We start from the raw sequence: 20,116 nt of genomic DNA, 5'->3' as shown, positions 1-20,116 counted from the left end.
TCGGAAATGGCAGGAATTATCAATATCGATTGGGGAGGTAACGCTAGTTCACCTTTTTCCGCAGGGTAACCTACAATATATTCGTTGTATTTACCCACACTGCAATAAGAGATGTCGAGTCGACAGACGGTGGTCCCAAGTTGTAATATGTTCAAACTTTTGTAGTTTGAGACTATCGTCCGTCGACTTGATATCCCTGACTACCCTTTTTTCAAAAGCAACAGATATAGGTTACCCTGAGGAACAAGGTGAACTAGCGTTACATGTAAATCTGCAGCAGCACAGAATAGTTCAAGTCTTCCTCATCTATTTAATTAACCAGCTGCTTAAGGGCGTTAAATATTCAAAAAGAATTTTCAACAGGACAAGGGTTAAAGTATATTTAAAATGCCAACTTACGAGAGTCACATACAGGTCCGTCATAACCAGGCAGACAGGTACAAGTGTCTGGTGATGAACAAGTGCCGTTCACACATGGGTTGGTACAGATGGCTGAAAGAAATGATATACGTAAACTTAATTCATTTCCCACAGATGCTTCTTGCAATATTATATATTGTATATATTTATCAGTTAACGTTTGATATAAAATTATTTAGATTTAACTAGTAATGCTGATGATAAGGAAAATGTTTTTTTAACTTACCTGATAATAATGATGATAATTTTATATATTTATAAAGTTTTATATTTTATATTTTAACTAATAATACCAATGCCAACTCCTGCAAACTTTCTGTTATATCACTTTCTGGCAACATCAACCTATCTTCCTGTCAGTGTCTCCGATGTGCCTAGCTTTGAAATGCCAATTGCGGAACTGTGGACACACACCTTACAAACACATCAACTGAAACCTCCATTTTCATGGAGGTGATCGGGATAACTTACGTTCCTAGCAATGGGGACACACACCTTAACAGACAAACACATCAACTAAAAATAACTTACGTTCCTCGCAACGATACCCTTGCCACCCTGATCCTGCTGGGCACACACAGGGTTGGTTGGGATCGAAACACTGCCCACCATTCTGACACGGCGGCTGGCAATTCGCTAGATTTACATAAATATTTTGGTCAATTCCATGGCATTTAACACTTACTTGTGGAACATTTTTCATAAAAACAAAGCAAACCTGACTACAACTCTCCTGTCTATCTCAAGGAACAACCTCGAAAATACAGAATGAAGCAACTGGCAGTGATTCTACCACTGTTGCAAGATTGGTCTTCCTAATAACAAACTGAATCGTGAGCAAAAAATACATCTTCAGAAGGTTTGTGAGATCCAGTCAGAAATCTCCAATTGTGCTTTACATTACTTATAAGATGTTATTCTAGACCACTTTTTTCTTGATTCTTGACCCTTCAAATAAAACATTCTTTTTAGAGTGCTGAGTGTATAGTTCACCATCTGAGACTGTGCACAAACTTAAGACTTTTCACTCTGATCTTTCCTTTTGATACGATCTCAGTGAAAGCACAACAAATTAAATTAATGTGGCAATTATCATCACCATACGTACCTTGTTCACAGAAGTCCCCTGTATATCCGTTTGGGCATTCGCACATGTTTCCGACGCAGACACCTTGGTTACATGGGTTAGCCGGGTTGTTTGGGTTCGTGCATGCATCTGTGATATCGAATTAAAAAAACAAAGTCATAATTTGTCCATCTCATCAGGGTACCTGGCTGAGTCAACGATTCTGGGCTGATTGCAGGGCTCAATATACCACCTGCATATGCAGATTAGTACAGGTAAAATTGGAGCTGTGAAGGTATTTCTGGTGTCTACCTGCACCTATCCTGCACTGGTCAATGTACTGGGTTTTATACATAAATGTCATGATTTAGGTGTATGTGGTTTGTTATTGGCTGCATTGAACATTGCCACCTATAAAGTGTAAAAGAAAAATAGCAATGATTCATGAACAATTTTAGTATGATCTATACTTCCTAAATTCAGAGTGGTGCAGGTAAAACTTGTCTGGTGCAGGTAATTTTCATTGTTACCTGCACTAGTGCAGGTATGCAGAAAAAAGGATTTCGAGCCATGGATCGTGACCAAAGTCAATGTCAACAGATGTTGTAATCAATACAATGGCATATGCCAGAAATGTGTTAGCCTGGTCTGCTGCTATTGAATTATACGATTTTAGTCAAACCATTGATCTGAAGTGATATGAGTTGAAACATACTAAATGTCTTTCAAGGAAATATCCACATGCATGACTGTAGTGGGTTTGTACAGTGTTACATGTGTATGTGGAGGGGTCGTGCGGTGTTATGTAGTCGAGTGGTATATGATATGTATATGACGCTTCAAAACTTTTTAAATATGGTTTCCGTAATGTATGTTTTTTTCCTTCTACCATTAGCTTCTTACATGTTAAATGAAAATAAATCAAACTCATTGATATACTGTGAGTTTCAGGGTACTGTAGAAGCCAATTAATTGTACGTCAGATAAATGCACACTTCTGTCAATTGCACGGAATGCCAAAATCCTAAACTGGCTCCCATTCACTCCTTTGTTTGTGACTTTGCCTATCTGCATGATGAAAAGTCACCAACGCTGGCTAATTGCACAAAAAAATTTCAAACAGCGTTGACAACTTGACCAAAAATGTGTTTTAAAATCGGTATAACTGGTACAATTAGGCCAATAACTGACATTACTGACAAAATGTACAAATTAAAATATTAGGAGCAAAAGAAAGCGATTTTTTATGGGAGGTTCTGGGCGGTCCCGGGCATGTAAGCACCATAAAAAAGCTTGCCGGCTGAAGGCCTTCAAAACCGGCATCACTATTTGGGAGACAACTTGCCGTACATACTCAATAACATGATTGATCCGATTACTGTAATAATTGCATTTAAGGTTGCGGGGAAATACTTTACGAATAAAACGTTAAGAAGAAAACATTTCCAGTGTTTTTTAGTTCTTGGCAGCTAGTCGGAAACCACACAGCGACCCTGATCCTATAGATGGACATAGCAGTTGCTTTTGGCGGTGCAATTCTTTCGTGATCATCAACTGTCAGTGTCACTGATCTAACTGTATCTACCCTCTGGAATGCGTAGTACAACACAGTCACCGTGTTCTTTACTACAATTATTAAAACATGTTCTCAACTAAAAACAGAAATTCTATCACACGATGTGTGCACTTAACACACACGTGTGTGCACTCTTCACACACCTGTGTTTACTTTGCACACACCATTGTGTACAAACTTGCACACATTGTGTGCAAACTGCACATATCATGTGCAAACTTACACACACATCGTGTGAAAAGTGCACACATCGTGTGCAAACTTGCACAGATTGTGTGAAAAGTGCACATAATGTCCGCAATATGCACACAGTGTGTGAATTCTATTTTCACCATGTGTTGCATATTGAGGGTGCAAAAGAGTGCACTATAGTGTTCGTAGTCAAACCTGTCCCAGCATTAGGCTGGACACTGCTCTGGGATCCGTAATCATTGACATGTCACAGTACAGCGCGCTGTAACACATGCACTATATATATATATATGGTCCAACTTTGAAACTTTGCATTATTGTACATGCCTGATAAGTGCATTAAATATGCTGGCAAATTGGGTGTGCAATGAAACGGCCTCTACTGTACAACAATTGTGTAATATATCGATATAAGGGTTAGTTGTCTGCCCTACCAAGTTCTCCTGTACATCTGTAGTCCACATGCAGATATTTGGTGACTCCGGGACAGATGTCTCCATAAATTTGGACGACTGCTGCGCTGACGGTAAATTGACATGATGGCTGGTTGTGACACCTACTTCTCAGTGCAGACTCCACATGCCTAAATGGATTAAAAGGAGAAAGATTTTATTGAAAGGAAAAGACATTAAGAAAAAGGCAATCAAACACATCATGCATTATTCTGATACCTCAATGTTCATGTGTTCCAGAATTCTATAGAATTCTGTGAAGCTCCCGAAATTCTGAAAGAATTCTGCAGCGTTGGACATTACCTTTCAGACAACTTACTGACACCTTACAAGTTAATTACTGTGTCTTACACCATACCGACAGTCATAGACTCAAATGGTTGGTACACTTAAAAAGGTAATGACTGTAGTTGCCAACATGGTAAACGATACACTAGTGTCATTTTGTGCACCTCTTGAATGCAGAATTTATGTGTTATCTTGTTATCTGTGATACAATGTATGATTATAGTTTGTCGCTTCAATCTTGTTACCACCTTTATTGTGTCTATTTTAAAAATCCATTTAAATTGTTTGTTTTTTCCCTGTCTCATTAAATATGGAGTGTGCATAGGGTGCCATACATAAAATTTTGTTCATCTTGCGGTATGCAAAACACACAAAAAATTCCAAACGCTTACCGATGAAAACAAAACTATAACGCTGTTAACGTCACATAACCCACTCATCCTAGAAAAAGTGGGGTACTTCGTCTTCCACTGCTACCAGAAAAGAAGTCAAACCCCAAATGCGTAGATTGTAGCTCTCAGAAGTCCATATCATTAGTCACTTGTCTACATTTTTTACCATTGTTATCTATATCAAATTACTTTATTTTATGTATGTTTACCATATTTTCTGTATGTTTCATGTTGCAATTAGCCCTCGGGCAAGAGCTTGCAAATAAACTTCTTGAATAAACTTCTTAAATTTTCTTACCTGTAGCATGTATTTGGATGGTCAGTTACACTAGAGACATCCGTGTTGCCGTAGTCGCAGGTGGTTCGGTCATTAGCCTCCCGTCCATATATGGCATTGATGATTTTCAACCGTCCGCCCGATGAACAGGACAACTCAAACAAACTCTGATCGCACGTGGCAAATGACAGTTTTGCTGTGGCACAGGAAATGATGTAACAATCGATTTGTTCAACCCAACAGTATACGTACAACCTAATCACAATTTAGTCAATTCCTCAGCTAAGTTCAGCCGTCATTCCTATGTCACTCCAGTTGTATTATATTAAGACCAGTTAATTAACTAAGACCATAAGAGTCTAAACATATAATCGAGTGACTAGATTGTACATTATTTTATACTCTTATAGTGTTAGCCAGCCTGAAACTATCGTCCATTCCCTCTGATTCGATGTACATCCCTATCAAGCACAGAAGGTCTGAGACGCTGAAAACATCCGCTGAATGTTTGGAGATCTTTGCAAAAGGTTTTTGAATCTTTACAATTACTTGACAATTTTGTACGTCGCAGAGGATGGAATGGGCAAAATCTTTTTCCGTTGTTGGTTGACTTGATATTCCTATTGTAATATACCTTTGTAAGAAAAACTAAATGTAGGCAGATAAAGGTGAACTAGGCTAACAATTAAGTGTTAACCTACGATTTCCAGGTGCGTTGGGTCCTCCACCTTGACCTCCACCTCCATTTCCATTTCCATTTCCATTTCCATTACCATTTCCATTACCTTGACCTAATGCATGCAAAATTATGCAACAAAGTCAAGACTAGCTACTGCATTGATTACGCAACCATACATAAATCTGTCAAGATCTGTTTTGGTTCAGATTTCTATATGCTTGTAAATTTACTTACTTCATGGAAATTTGATATCAGAAGTTTTGTTAAATTTGCACCCCTGTAACTGAAAGATTTGTTATCTATGATGCAACAGTTACAAATAAGAGCTCTTTGATTGTCATATAGCAGGGATCGAAATACTGGGTGCATGTGCACCCAGGTGCACCCAAAATTGGAGATGTGCACCCAATTTTTTTCTGTGGGTGCACCGGTGCACCCAAATATTTTCTTAGATTTACTTATGTAAAGATATCAATTGAAAGTATATATTTAGTATACACCATATTCTTGACATCTATGCATTGGAAAGATAATAAAAAATGTTTCTCATAGTCCTTGTTTAAGAATTTCAAGTTGGAATATGGGTGCATCAAAATTAGGTTTTTCTCACATTCTACTTTATTTTACATGGTGCACCCCAAAAATTTCTTTTGGTGCAACCAATTTTCCAGGTTGGGTGCACCGAATGCACCTAATAAAAAGAAAAAAAATTCGAGCCCTGTATAGTTACCACTTGGTATCACTTCACATGAGCTCATGAGATTGTATGTCTGACAAAGTACAGTATATCACACAAACCGTTTGAACTGTAAACCGTCTGTCTCTTCCCACGTAGGGGACCATGGTTAGCTGAAGCATATCCATACACAGGGTACTTGTAGACTGTGCTATGGAGGTTCCAGACATCTTCTTGCTCAAACATGTTGTCTCGGTTGTTCTGATAAGAATCCTCTGAAGCACGTGGGTGTCGCTGATTAGAGCTAGAGTATCCGTCGTTTGTTTGTTCCTTGTGTTCTGAATGTTCTGCTGTTTCCCCGAAAATACCCGTTGGTTCACGCCGCTTCCTGTATGGGTATTCGGACAGGATATGTTGACCGTGAGGCTTCTGTTGGACGATAGGTTCCACCACTTTAGGTTCTTCTCGACGTTGCCGGTCAAAGTCTTCGAACTTTGGTTCACTGAGTTGAGCAGCTACGGGCAGGATGTGCTCCTCTTCAGCTTCCCGGCGACCTCGCGGCACTTGTTCTGATCTTATTTGGATCTCAGGAACTGGGTGGACGTCGTTTTCGTAGTCTCGACGATCGCGGTGCAACGGTTCTGATTTGATCTGGATATCAGGATCTGAGTGGACATCGTTTTCATAATTACGACGATCGCGATGAACTGCTTTTGGTTCTATGTTCGCTTGTTGGGTCTCTACGACATCTTCCTCAAAGTAACGACGGTCGCGATGGACTGCCCTGGGCAGGAGGGGCTTCTGTGCAACATCGTCTATCACCTCACGTCGACCTCGATTTGTCTCGTCATGAAATCCTCTTTGGACCTGGGCTGCCTTCTATGAAACAAACAAAAAATTCACCAAATTATTCAGAGCTTATACCAAAATCAGTCTAACTTCTTAGTTCTGGCATAAAAAAATTATACGTAAAATGCTGATCTTGAATATCACCTGGTTCATGCGACTGTATCTTGGTAGTACTGTTTATCTCAAAGCAGATGTTGGGAGGACAAATCATTCCATTTTCCTACATGTAGCTTTTCTGCATCAAATGTCAGAAGGTGGTTTGACACAGAAAACTGGGAAGCTAAGAGAACATAACAATGAAGCCTTAGCGGCCTAACTAAACATGTACATCTAGTTGCACTACCATACATAGACTAAAATGACGACTAGTATAAAGGAAATGAACATAATTGGCCTAAACTTTTCTGATCTTTTCTGGCCTTCCTGCTAAAATCTTCATTGTTAGATGAGCATTAACAAACTAAAGATGCACATTGGTTTGGCCGGACCTAGAAGTACAAATACTGCCGGGGTTCAGACACTACTGGGGTACGGACACAGCTGGAGGTAAGGACACTACTGGTTGTTCGGACACTACTGGGGGTACGGACACTACTGGGGTTACGGACACTACAGGGGATACAGACAATACTGGGGGTACGGACACTAAAGGGGGTACGGACACTCCTGGAGGTACCGATAATACAGGGGTATGGACACTTCTGGGGGTACGGACGTTACTGGGTGTAGGGACACTACTGTGGGTACATAAACTGGTTGGGGTACGGACACTGGTAGGGGTATGGACACTACTTGGTATACAGACTCTGCGGGGGGTGCGGATACTGCTGGGGTTACAGACACTACTGGGTATATGGATATTATTGGAGGTATAGACATTACTAAAGGGGGTATGGGCACTACTGGGGATATGAATACTAAAGGGGTAAGGGCACAGTTGGGGGTTGGAAACTACTAGGGATTCTGACACTACTCGGGGTATGAAACTACAGGGGCTACGTACATTATACAGAAGAACTTTATTGCGCGACGATCGTACACGGTACAATGTATGGCAAAGAAAAAAAAGAATAAACAAACTTCACCTCCTAATTACTGAAACAAGTATTAAACATAGTACATATGGAGATTATGAATGTAGAATGAGGTTTGGCATTCTAATTTCTAGAACAATAAGAGCTAGTCTAAATCATTATAGGTGGTACTGACACTTCTGGGAGTTCAGACACTACTGGGTGTACAGACACTGCTATGCAGCGAAGATGATGATGATGATGATGATGTACAGGCACTGCTGAGGGTACGGACATTACAGGGGATATTTCCTCTTCTGCATGCTGTTTGTCTCCAGCATTTTCCCTGTGCTTTGACTACTGAACTGAGCTTTGGATTACAATAAAGCTAAGGGGAAGAAACACCGCAGGAGGTACAAACACTACAGGGGATACAGACATTTCCTGTAGGCCTTCATCCATCTTGAAAGATGATCTATAAGCTCCTCTTGATTATGCTCTTACCATTTGTGAAGCTACACATACATATACTTTATTAATGATAAAGCATACAATAACAAATTGGTGTTAAAACCTTACAGAGACAAACAACTGTGTACAAGGGAAAGGTCCATATCTATCTATATACATGTATAGTACCTAGCAATGACTAGGACATACATTGTACAGCATGGTACCTTAATATATAGTATATAGTTTGTAATTCAACTTAGAAAAAAGGTATTGGTTACTTGTTTGATGCTGTTTTCGAAGGCATCATGGTCTTGAAAAGGCGGCGCCCGTTTCTTGCGAACATGTGGCTTGTCCAGACTTCGTATAGGGTCTACATCATTCAGGTCAATCCTGGTAACACACAGAGAGAAAAGTTTAGTTTAGAATGAATTGCTGAGTTGGAAAGTTGAATACTTTAGCAATACCTTGAATGGTGACATGAGCCTTGTTTTGCGGTGAATCCTAAGTAAAAAAAACGCTGGTGGGGATCTACCAGTTAGTACTGGGTCTAAAACTTCAAGATTTATTCCTGGTCAAATGGGTAGAAATCTTAGTGGTTGTGTAAGTCAATCGTTAGCTTCCATCATTAGTTGATGCGTGGCGGCTACAAACAGGGGAGGAATTCTACTTTCTGATTTGTATTAGGGCTAAAAAGCTTTTTTGTCGTTATCAGGGAATTTAACGTTGAGACTTTTTTGTCCTACTCCTAGCACAGGAGTCTCTCCATTTGGTAGTGGTGCTGTCAAGAAGTCAAATGTTGTTTTGGCCATCCTGGAAGCAATTACTGTAATTCACTTTGTCTTCTGGGTATCAAACTTTCAATGTCTGAGAAAATTCGATCAATGCTGATTGTGAACTGAAAAAATGTCGAACGATGCATCAATCTGGGTATTGTACAGTGAAATTCCAGGTTGATACAGGTCATGATCTGGACATGGCCCTGTACAGTACACTGATCTACCTTTAGGTATGTATGTCTCTACTTAAAACTGTCTAAGCTTGCTGTATGAATGAATGACTAATGCTTTATTCACTTAGTCAAGTACTTGTAGTGATGTTTATGTACTCAGCTCATCTGGGCTTATATATATCTATATCTATATATATATATATATATATATATATATACATATATATATATTTGTACCCGGATGTTGCCAGTTTCGGACGGTAAAACCGACGCTCCGACAATGTTGTAATTTTATCTTACCTAGAGGTCACCCTGGGCCCTGGTTTTTGCTCCAGATATTCCTAACGTTACAGTTTACCCATTGATAACTTTTGATAACCTCAGTAATGTCTTAGAGGTTATCTTTTCTTAGAAATCTCTACTTCGAACTTGACGGAAGACCAAGCGACCAACATGGCGTCCAAGATGGCGGCGGCGTCCCCACCCCCAGGCAACCGACCTAAAGTCCGACAACTGCTCCACCTGACGGAATCTGCTTCCAACGACGAAGTATATGAAACATGTAGTATCTTCGTTCAAGAGTACACCAAGGAACAGGAGTACGTAAAGAAACTGAGACTCGCCGAAAAGAAAACGTATCGTCACAAGATCAGTGGAAAGTACCTTTCGGAGGTAAGAGCTGCCTTTTTGTCTTTAATGGACACTCGGAACAAGATCTCTAACCCCACCGGCGAAATAGGGTACCACAGAGTCACACACAATTCCTGTTCCATAACTATTTATATCCCAAGCAACACCCTGTCCTCGTGGAAATCAGTATGTGCATCATACTACGGTGTACGAGGGAAAGATCGGGTCACAGCGAAAGGTACTCAGTTTAGCACTCAGTTTAGCACCACGTTCAGAGACTCTGTTCAACAGCTCGAGAGAGAACTTGGCTCAATCCACATCACAGTGTACAACACCCATAGGCTTTTGATACAAGGTAGCGGCTACGCTCTATGGCTGTGCTCACATTACGATACCCTGCAAGCCATGGTACTGGCAGACGCAGCTGAGCTAGCTACAACCAAACGTGGCCGACTACGGTGGAACAGAACAAGTCACGAAATGCGCCGTCTGTGACAAACACGAAAAAGACGGCGACGAGTTCGTCAACGATTGTGCCAGCTGGACGCACATTGACTGCAAAGGCTTGAGTGAAGAAATCAAATCCCTCCTCAAAAACACAGACGAGAAGTACCACTGTATAAACTGTCACATTCCACAGGACGACATACCCTCAACAGAACAAAGCGAAGCTGACCAACGCCATTTCGCACCTCCGCCACGCTGCACCCAGGCAGGCAAAAATGCAAAACAAAGCATCCCAACAATGAAAGACTCAAACCAGACAATGAGAAGACCGAAACACCTCAAACAGCCACCATAGAGCAACTAGACTCGTCTTGCCCCCCAGTCAAGCAGGAGGCAGAACTCAAGAAACTGAAAGTTGATAACAAAAAACTACGTACAAGACGTAAACAAACAACTCTGTAACCGAGTCAAACACCTGGAGAGTCTTGTTACATCCTTACAAAACCGAGACAACAAGCATCCAAGGTGACATAAGTGAAGTGAAAGTCTGCCACAGCACCTTGAAAGTGAAAGTCGCTAACATACAGGAAGCTTTACTTGATCAGGCTGTGGCCAAGAACAACAAGCAACCCGAACAAAACCTCATTCTGGGCTACGCCGTCAACACTTCTAACCGTTTTGATGCTCTACAAGTCGATGACGACCCGGAATCGAACCCAAAAGAACTGATCAGATCTATAACAAACAAAGCACCCTCCGCCAAACCCCGTTCACAGAACTCCACACCAAAGTCAAGGCGTGTAGTATTAATCGGTGACTCCAATGCCCAGAAACTAAAACCCAGTCTCCTGATGAGTCCAACCGCAGACCTCCCAAAACCTATCTGAGCACCGACCCTCACAGACACCCTGACGGTTCTAGAGAAACTGCGCGAGGAACAGTCTGCTCCAGACACTGTGATACTTCACGTTGGCACAAACGATGTCGTCTTCAAGTCCAAGAACACTGTGATTAATGACTTCGAAACAGCGATAAGCACAACACAGTCGTTGTCCCAAACGCTGACGTGGCTATATCGGCAGTCCCACAGAAGAGAGCTACACGCCAGCACCGTGAAGGATGATATCACCGCTGTGAACCTACACCTAAGGAACATGTGCGAAACAAACAACGCGATGACCTTCGTGAGCCACCCCCAAATTTTAAAAGGCGGTGATTGCAACGAGAAGATGTTTGTTCGGGATGGATATCATCTAAGAGATGATGGCGTCAGGGTCCTGGGCTACAACCTAAAGAAAGAGGCCACAGGGCCCCAAGGTCTTGTACCCAGAAATCATCCCCAACGACAACCGTGATCGCACCTCGTATAACAAGAACACTCGAGACTCTCGCGGAAGCCAGGCATCACGTGTCCCAACCACTGAACAAGGGAATAACAAGACCAACCACCGAGCGCCTCGTACACGGCCAAACCAGCACCCGCCGACACCAAGTCCGTTCAGTGGACCGAGACAACTCAACCCTTCTACCCCACTTCTTCTGAATGGCCGTCTGTAACGGAGGCCTACGGGGGCACGCTGTACAGAATGCCCCCGATGTGGACTGCACCACCACTGTATCCACCCTTCAACAACGGGTGGTTTGGAGCCTTCACAGGACCCAGCGGAAGACCTCGTGGATACAAGTGATGTGTCATCCAAGAAGGACGACACATTGTGGCAACAAAACTAGAAAGAACTCTAATGAGAACTATGGTTTTTCATTCGGATTCTGGAACATTCATGGTTTATGGAGAAAAAGTAGACGATAGCGATTTCATTAGTGAAATAGACGGGTTTGACTTCTCTCTAGTTGAGACATGGCAATCAGGTAAGGTTCATTTTCCTAATTTTCTTTATTTCTCTAGCACCAGGACAAAGTCAAAGAAAGCAAGACGGAACTCTGGTGGAATAATATTTCTGTTTAAAAAGCAGTATAGCAATTTTATTACAAAAATAGATAGCAAATCAGAAGATATATTGTGGGTAAAAATAGACAAATGACTACTTAATACCAATAGAGATACTTATTTAGCTACAGTTTACATCAGTCCTATCATATCTACTATCCACAGCAACAGAATGTATGACATATTTGATACTCTGGAGGACGAAATATCAATACACAGTAGACAAGGAGAGGTAATAATTGCGGGGGGGGGGGGGGCTTCAATGCCCGGGTAGGGGACCTGAAATACTACATAGAAGGCGACTACCAAACTGACAGTCTCCCCGAAGACTACGATTTCGATCACCTGTTCCACCGTAACAACGTGGATTTAGGTAGTCCTTCTCCCTTTGGTAAAAACCTAGTCGACTTATGCATTAACAATAAAGTCAGAATCTTAAATGGCAGGACACCAGGAGACGTATTAGGGAAACCCACAAGTTATCAGCCTAACGGCTCTAGCGTGGTCGACTATGTCCTGGCAAGCGAAACAATTCTCTTACGCAAAAGCTGTTTCTTTCACGTCACCCCCTAACCCCACTTTCAGACCAGTGTAAATTGTCCCTAATTCTAAATATCAACACTAAACAAATCACTGAACAGACTACTGATACCTTGTCTGCCCGGCCCCACTACAAATTTGAATGGAGTGCTGACTCTAAAGAAAGGTTTACGGACATAGTTAACAGCACATAATTCTCTCGTACTATAGACAATTTTAACAAAAGAAATTACGAGACATCCCCTAGCTGAGTTGAGAATGCACTAAATGACTTCATAGTACCCTTACAAGTAGCAGGCAAACAATAACTAACATTACGTTGCATGAAACAAAGAAAACAGACCCGACATAAACCCAAACCCAAGAAATGGTTCACTACAAGATGTAACACCGCCAGAAGAAACTTAAGACTTAGCCAAATCGTTATCAACAATTCCCCGGGATCCCTTCATCCGGGGTCAATACTTTAAAAGGAAAAGAGAATACACCAGGCAAAAACAAAAGAAAACAAAAAAAAAGGATTACAAAAACAGTATTTTCCAACAAATTAACTCCTTATCCACCAACAACCCCTCAGAGTTTTGGAACCTAGTAAACAGTTAAAAACAGAAAACTCTAGTCCAACAGAAGAAACAATTGACAAACAAACACTCCATACGTACTTCCAAGGATTATACGGAAAAACTAAGTCCAAAGATCCGGAAACCGATAGCCCATTCCAATCACTGATCAGTAACAAACTAGTACAATTAGAAAACAGCGCTGCAATTTATAACCCCTTAGATTCCGAGATCCAACAGGACGAAAGAAGCCATCTCCAAATTAAAGAATAACAAAGCATCAGGTAACGACCTTATACTGAACGAAATGCTAAAATGTGCAGCACATATCCTTACATATACATTAACTAAACTGTTCAACTTAATCCTTTCAACCGGGCACTTTACCCAACAATGGCGTGAAAACCACATTGTACCTCTACATAAAGATGACCCGAACAATTACAGGGGAATCTCTGTAATTAGCTGCCTTGCCAAATCATTCACAACGATAATAAATAATCGTCTCAACGAATATATAGATGATCACAATCTTATTTCCCCCAACCAGACTGGCTTCAGAAATGATTTCAGAACTAACGACAACATCTTTGTTATTGACACACTGATAGCTAAATACACGAGTACCAACAGACGCCTCTACGCCTGCTTTATAGACTTTAGAAAAGCTTTTGACTGCGTCTGGCGAGAAGGTCTACGTTACAAACTACCCAATTTAGGCATAGGCGGCAAGTTCTACAAATTGATGAAATCCATGTACTCTAATCCGATGACATGTGTTAAAACTCCTACCGGCCCTACACCACTATTTACAACAGACAGAGGTGTAAGCCAAGGATACAACCTCAGTCCTACTCTTAACTTATTTATAAATTATAGATGATTTAGTTAAAAATTTGAATAGCCCCGACTGCGACCCACCCTCTCTACAACACCTCCTCGTCTCCTGTCTACTTTACGCAGATGATGTAGTGCTACTTTCAGAGTCTGAAACCGGCTTACAATTAATGTGCCCTTGACATGTGCCATTCCTTCTTCGAAAAATGGTAATTGCAGGTGAATCTAAAGAAAACTAAAGCCGTGTTCTTTAACAAATCAGGGTGACTCAATTTTTCATTTGGCATAGATAACATCGAAATCGCAAACTCCTACCCTTACCTAGGCCTGACGTTGTCCTCGTCAGGTACTTATTCCCCAGCTAAAAGGAATCTGTCCCTAAAGGCACGTAAAGCTGTATTCGGCCTCAAACCTCTCACTCTTAAAACGCTATTCCCCTACTAAAGCTATTCAATACGTGTATTAAGCCCATCATATTATATGGCAGTGAGATCTTGGGTATAGACTGTGGAAAAGATAACTGTCCAGTGGAAAATATCCAAACCCGCTTTTGTAAAAATATCCTCGGCGTGCATAGGAATTCCTGTAACTCTGCTTGTAGAGCAGAACTTGGAGTCTACCCAACAGGCATAGATATAGCAATCCGCATAGTTAAGTATTGGCTAAGCCTTAAACAGTAAGATTACTCTAAACCACCTTTACAAATAGACGTACTACTTTGTCAACAAAATTTATCTGTAAACAATCATAAGAAAACTTGGCTTCAAAACAAATATTTGATGATTATTACTATGGAACTATCATAGCTCTAGAATAGACAGCAAGAATATTTGTACATTGTTAAGGAAAATACTTTCAGACGTGTTTGTCCAAACGTTTTTTCCAGCAATTGTCTAAAGATAACGGCAAACTAAGATTTTACAAAACATATAAAAACCGAATATGCCATGGAAACCTATCTGTACCAGAACGACGCTGACAAGAGGCCCAATGTATGTAAGATAAGAATCAGTGCTCACCCACTAAAGAAGGGTCGTTATAAAAAGTTGTCAGTTCAAGATAGATTGTGCAAATACTGTGCGACGAAAGCAGTGGAAGATGAATGTAACTGCCCCCATTATGAGGATGAAAGAAACAACCGTTTTCGACACAATCAATACAATATTTCCAACTTGTCACCAGTTGGTAGACCTCCAAAAAATATATTCCTATTAAAAACACAGAACCCACTAACCATTAAAGACGTGGGCCACTGCCTCCAAAGAAGAAGTCAAACCTCCCAATAAACAATGTAGAATCGTGTATATAGATAGCTGTATAGAATAGACACTTGTTACTTTTTACTGTCTGCACCCTTGCAATTAGCCTTCGGGTATGAATTTGCAAATAAATGAATAAAATTGATATAAACAAGAGTACAAAGGTAGCAAAGCAAAATTTAGATTTTGCTGCAGTAAAAGGCCAAGCCACCAGGGGCCCCCTAAATCTAATCATTTTCAGTTCTTGTTACAAACCAGCAACACACCAAATATGAAAACTATCCACCCAGCCGTCCCAGAATTACCTCGTTCATCAACAAACATTCATACAGTCGTGAACAGTCTAAAATCAAGTCTTGCTAAAATATAACCTTCATTTTCATATGTTTTTTTGAGGATGTCAAACTGCAGATGCTGGCACTTTTGTACACCAAATCCATAGTGTTTCTTCTACACATATTAGACACATTCAGCCCAAGAGCCTCATTTGGGCACACCGCACCTGTCTCCAACACCAGTACAGTATACGGTCAGACTGACATCATTCAACATCAACCGAATTATCAAAATGCGTCCTGCGGTCAAAGGTCGTGTATAGCTCGACCTCCCACAGCGCGCTCCCACTTTCATTTACAGCCGCTAGCCGCTGTTTTGAAGAAAATATTTTCCCAAGTCGTGGCTGTGGCAGCTTCGCCAATGACGACTGTTACCTAGCTTAAGGTATTTGACGTTCTTCTCTGTTCATATCTTATCTGTTGATGCACATGAGAGTTTTCAATGTTTAAATTTTAAGATAGAAATTCTTCAAGATTTGCCCAGCATAGGCTTTGAGCGCCACTTTACAACCACCGTAGAAGAGTCTCTTCCATCTGACAAATACAATTAATTAATTCATCGAGCGCATAGTTGATAACAAATCTTCCTGAACACAAATTTACATATACAAGGAACTAGAAGAGCCAAACCGACCGCAAATGCGAAGACGTCTCGCCGACCAGTCAGTCGGAACCGCCATCTTGCTGAAACTTCTGAGATTTCCCGCCTGATTACCCACATGATCCACTTTGGTCATGTATGTTCGCTTGTCGATATCGGTCATGCTTGTGTTGGGTGTCATTATGATAAAGTTATTGATAAATGGCTGTGATTCCTATCAAACCAAACTACAACTGCAATTAAGATATTATGAACTCCATCCTCCAAGACGAAAATATGAATATCGCTGTAGGATTTACAATTTTGATCGCGATGATGTCACGGTGACGCAGTGGTAGGCAAAGGCAGGTGTTTGGAAAATGATTGATTTACATATTAACCAGTAATTTGATCTGCTAATTTAAATATCAATCTTAAAGCCAGTCCACTGACGTCCTTGTAAGCACTGGCCGTCGAATACCCCGGATGTAAACAACAACAGCCATCACTTATTTTGTTTGGAAGTGGTACGTTGGGAGGGAGTGGAGGTGACATGTAATATATGTATTTTATCCATTTTAGCTTGAGCCAACACCTACCTACAACAAAGAATCAACTTGTATAGTTAGTTATTGCCTTGTTTATTTATCCTGTCTAGAAAAGGGGAAACAAGCTTGGATCAAACTTAACCATTTTCCTGATCAGACCAAAACCTACGAACGAACGCCGAACCAAACCTTGTTATATAACCAAAAATTGTTGTCCATCCTGTTTACAATTACAAACCAAAGAAACAACAACACTCAACAATTGTTGTTTTCAAGGATCCAGGATTTGATTCTTGTTTCCAAAAGTCATGCAGGTTGCCCTTTGCAAACAACAGATCAGTTCAATTTCCTTTTAATGGCTACAACTGAGGTTTGAAAAATTACGAAGAAGCAACTTAAAAAGGCATTATAATGATATAACTGACAACTGAGTTGATCAACAAACACTACCAAACCAGTCAACTAACCAAGTAACTGACCTATCATATAGAAATGAACCAAAGAAAAAAAAGCAGGAGTGGTGGGGGGCAAATGCTAATATTAGAAATCACGTTCTGATTGACAGATTGTTCATAAGGGAAAGCGTCGTACGTCATACAATAAACAGGCTTATTCTTTTTCCAAATATCAGAACAATGCAGCAGGAAATGCACTGCATCAGAGCTCAAATACAAGAACCTATATAATCCTTCAATGTTGAAAACGAAACATCGCACATAATGTGAACATAATGATGTTTCAAACGGTAGTATTCTATACGTCGATGTAGGTTAGACATCCAGGTAATAAGATGCACCAAAAAGTAGTTACTCAAGCAACTGGATATGGTTTTGAAACGGCCAGACGTTTCGGATAGAATCCACTATCCTTCGTCAGTGACACTGAAGAGATCTGGAAGAAACAGGTCTTCTATACTCTAGCTATGAATGAAGACAATTTCAGATGTCCAATAGGAAAAATTGTAAGACAATTCAGACTGAAGACAATTTGGATTCCAAAGAATTCTATATCTATATCAGATACATCGTGCCTGGCACCATACTTGGCACTTCCCTCTATACTTATTTCACTTTCAGTCTCCATTATCATAATAGAAAAAGGTCCACACATGCCATATTTTGTGAGTACGTCAAATCATGAGTAAGAACAGGCACAAGCAAACTAAAATAAAACAAGTATTATATGGTTGGCAAACAGCATGATTCTTTCAGTTGCCTATCTGAAATCTGAAATCTTTATTGAAATACCATATCGCAGACTTTAAATCAAGTCTGAATTGTGATGGTAATTTACATGTACTCCTCCAGGGAGAATTGCACAAAGAGTTACGTACAGTAATTTAAGAAGATACATGGTTTAAAATCGTAATTGCTAACAAACAATATTTACAAAATATCAAGGACCTTTAGTCTTATATCACTAGGACCAAGACAAGTGTTGCCTATTTCAGTGAAACCACAAGACAAAAAGACATGCGGTTCTAGAGTAAACATAAGATATAATTCAATTATGGTGATAAAAATTGAAATAAATCCTCCAATACATGTGATTTACAACCGCTAATAATAACTAATCTTATATATCCTAAATTAAATGATGTATTCCAGTCATTACAATCCACGCTCTTTACCCCCATCCATTTGATAAGTCTTCAGTGAAGAGTTGATAACCAAACTTGTGTTTATGAATATGGCATTTCGTTACCTTCTACTAACGAGTAATAAAACTAAATAGAGAGAATTAAGTAGTGGACTTACTTTGCCACCGGTAAGGCTCTCTTCTTTGCCACCGGTTTTGGCCTTGGTATGTTTTCTACGTCGAAATTGTCCCATCTCCAGGCGGCCAGGAAGGCACAGCCATTGACTGGAAGAAAAGAAAAGAAAAAAAAAACTTTAAGTAAGGTAAACCCGGAAAAAAATAGAATGGTGAAAAGAAAATGAGCACTGATATAGCCTGCCAACGACCGAGGGAAAAAATAAGGTAAACCCAAGAAAAAATGGAATGATTAAAAGTAAGTGAGCACTGAATATTGGCTTGGAACGGCTTTACATATTCATCTGAACTGTTGCTGTGCGTTGTTGTTTTGTTGACGGTGTTACACGTTACGCGGTATTTGCAATTTGCGGTGCAGTTTTAGGCAGAACCGGTAGGTGCTGTCGGATGGGGGCTGATAACCAATAAAAAGTAGATACGTCAACCGAAGTAGGCAAATCTTGCGGATGTGTAATCTGTGAAGTTCCAAAATGGCATGAGCATAGAAAGAACTCATTCAAACAGAATTGGTTAAAAAAGACGCGAGAATATAACATTTACAGGGAACATGAGCCTCTTCTAATAAAAGGAAGGGAAATATATACATATATGTATCATTAGGTAAAAATTGCTAAACATTTAGCCAACTTCACTCAGTCGCCATTTTCAAAATTTTCTGTATTTGAGGATGATGCAAGGTCAAATTGCATCACCCAGCCGAATGATGCAACACCTGAGGTAACTCCGGCGAACTTCGACGACTTTCTGCAGATTCTTCGGAATCTCTTTTGGGCACCAGTTTGTTCGGAATCCCCTTTGGCATCAATTGCAATTTGTTCGTTATGTTATAGGAACGAACACGTTAAATGTAACTCGTTGTTTCGTGTAATGTTTGTGGAAAACGTTTCATATCATTTTCGAGGTGCAGCGACGTCCTCCATTGCATCAGAAAATCGATTGGTTATCATCTGTGATCTATGTGTACGTGCAGGCGAGACGGATGTAGAATGGGAACGCTGACGTGTACTTATAGGATAGCTGCAAAATCATAGGAGATCCTTTTTTTCCAGTGTTGGGGAATATTAAGAATTGCATGTTAAGAGGGCCATCTTCCAGATACAAAAAAGTCCAAAAATTGTCTCATCGTCATGTCGTTGTTTTGAAGTCTGAAGACAGAAGAGTCAGTGCGCTTGTATTAAGGTAGAGGACTCTTCGTCTGGGCAGGAACTTAAACGAAGTATGGCACATTTAAGAAAAGGGTAGAAAAAAGACAAAATGCACCTTTATACTAGTAAATGTAGTGCGCTAAAAGTAAAAATGAATGATTCGGGAAAGTTTGCAACCTTTTTTGTTGTTGTTTGAATTTGTATTGACATGCAGGCGTGTGAGACGGATGTA

The 20,116-nt window shown here is 40.4% G+C and overlaps 1 protein-coding gene across 1 annotated transcript in view; it reads right to left on the bottom strand.

The window, feature by feature from the left end:
* LOC118405110 overlaps nucleotides 1-20,116 on the bottom strand; it is a 33,726-nt gene that overhangs the window by 11,832 nt on the left and 1,778 nt on the right. The window contains exons 2-10 of the mRNA XM_035804515.1: nucleotides 18,724-18,829; nucleotides 8,612-8,723; nucleotides 6,141-6,897; nucleotides 5,365-5,454; nucleotides 4,685-4,859; nucleotides 3,689-3,837; nucleotides 1,529-1,636; nucleotides 952-1,056; nucleotides 400-492 (exon numbers count right to left, since the gene is read on the bottom strand). Coding sequence (XP_035660408.1) covers nucleotides 400-492; nucleotides 952-1,056; nucleotides 1,529-1,636; nucleotides 3,689-3,837; nucleotides 4,685-4,859; nucleotides 5,365-5,454; nucleotides 6,141-6,897; nucleotides 8,612-8,723; nucleotides 18,724-18,829 — 1,695 coding nt within the window. The remainder of the gene's footprint in view (nucleotides 1-399; nucleotides 493-951; nucleotides 1,057-1,528; nucleotides 1,637-3,688; nucleotides 3,838-4,684; nucleotides 4,860-5,364; nucleotides 5,455-6,140; nucleotides 6,898-8,611; nucleotides 8,724-18,723; nucleotides 18,830-20,116) is intronic.

The sequence above is a fragment of the Branchiostoma floridae genome, chromosome 17 (assembly GCF_000003815.2).
Source record: "Branchiostoma floridae strain S238N-H82 chromosome 17, Bfl_VNyyK, whole genome shotgun sequence".
NCBI classification, from domain to species: domain Eukaryota; kingdom Metazoa; phylum Chordata; class Leptocardii; order Amphioxiformes; family Branchiostomatidae; genus Branchiostoma; species Branchiostoma floridae.
The sequence above is the reverse complement of the archived record's forward strand: the minus strand, read 5'-3'. Positions and strand labels throughout refer to the sequence as shown.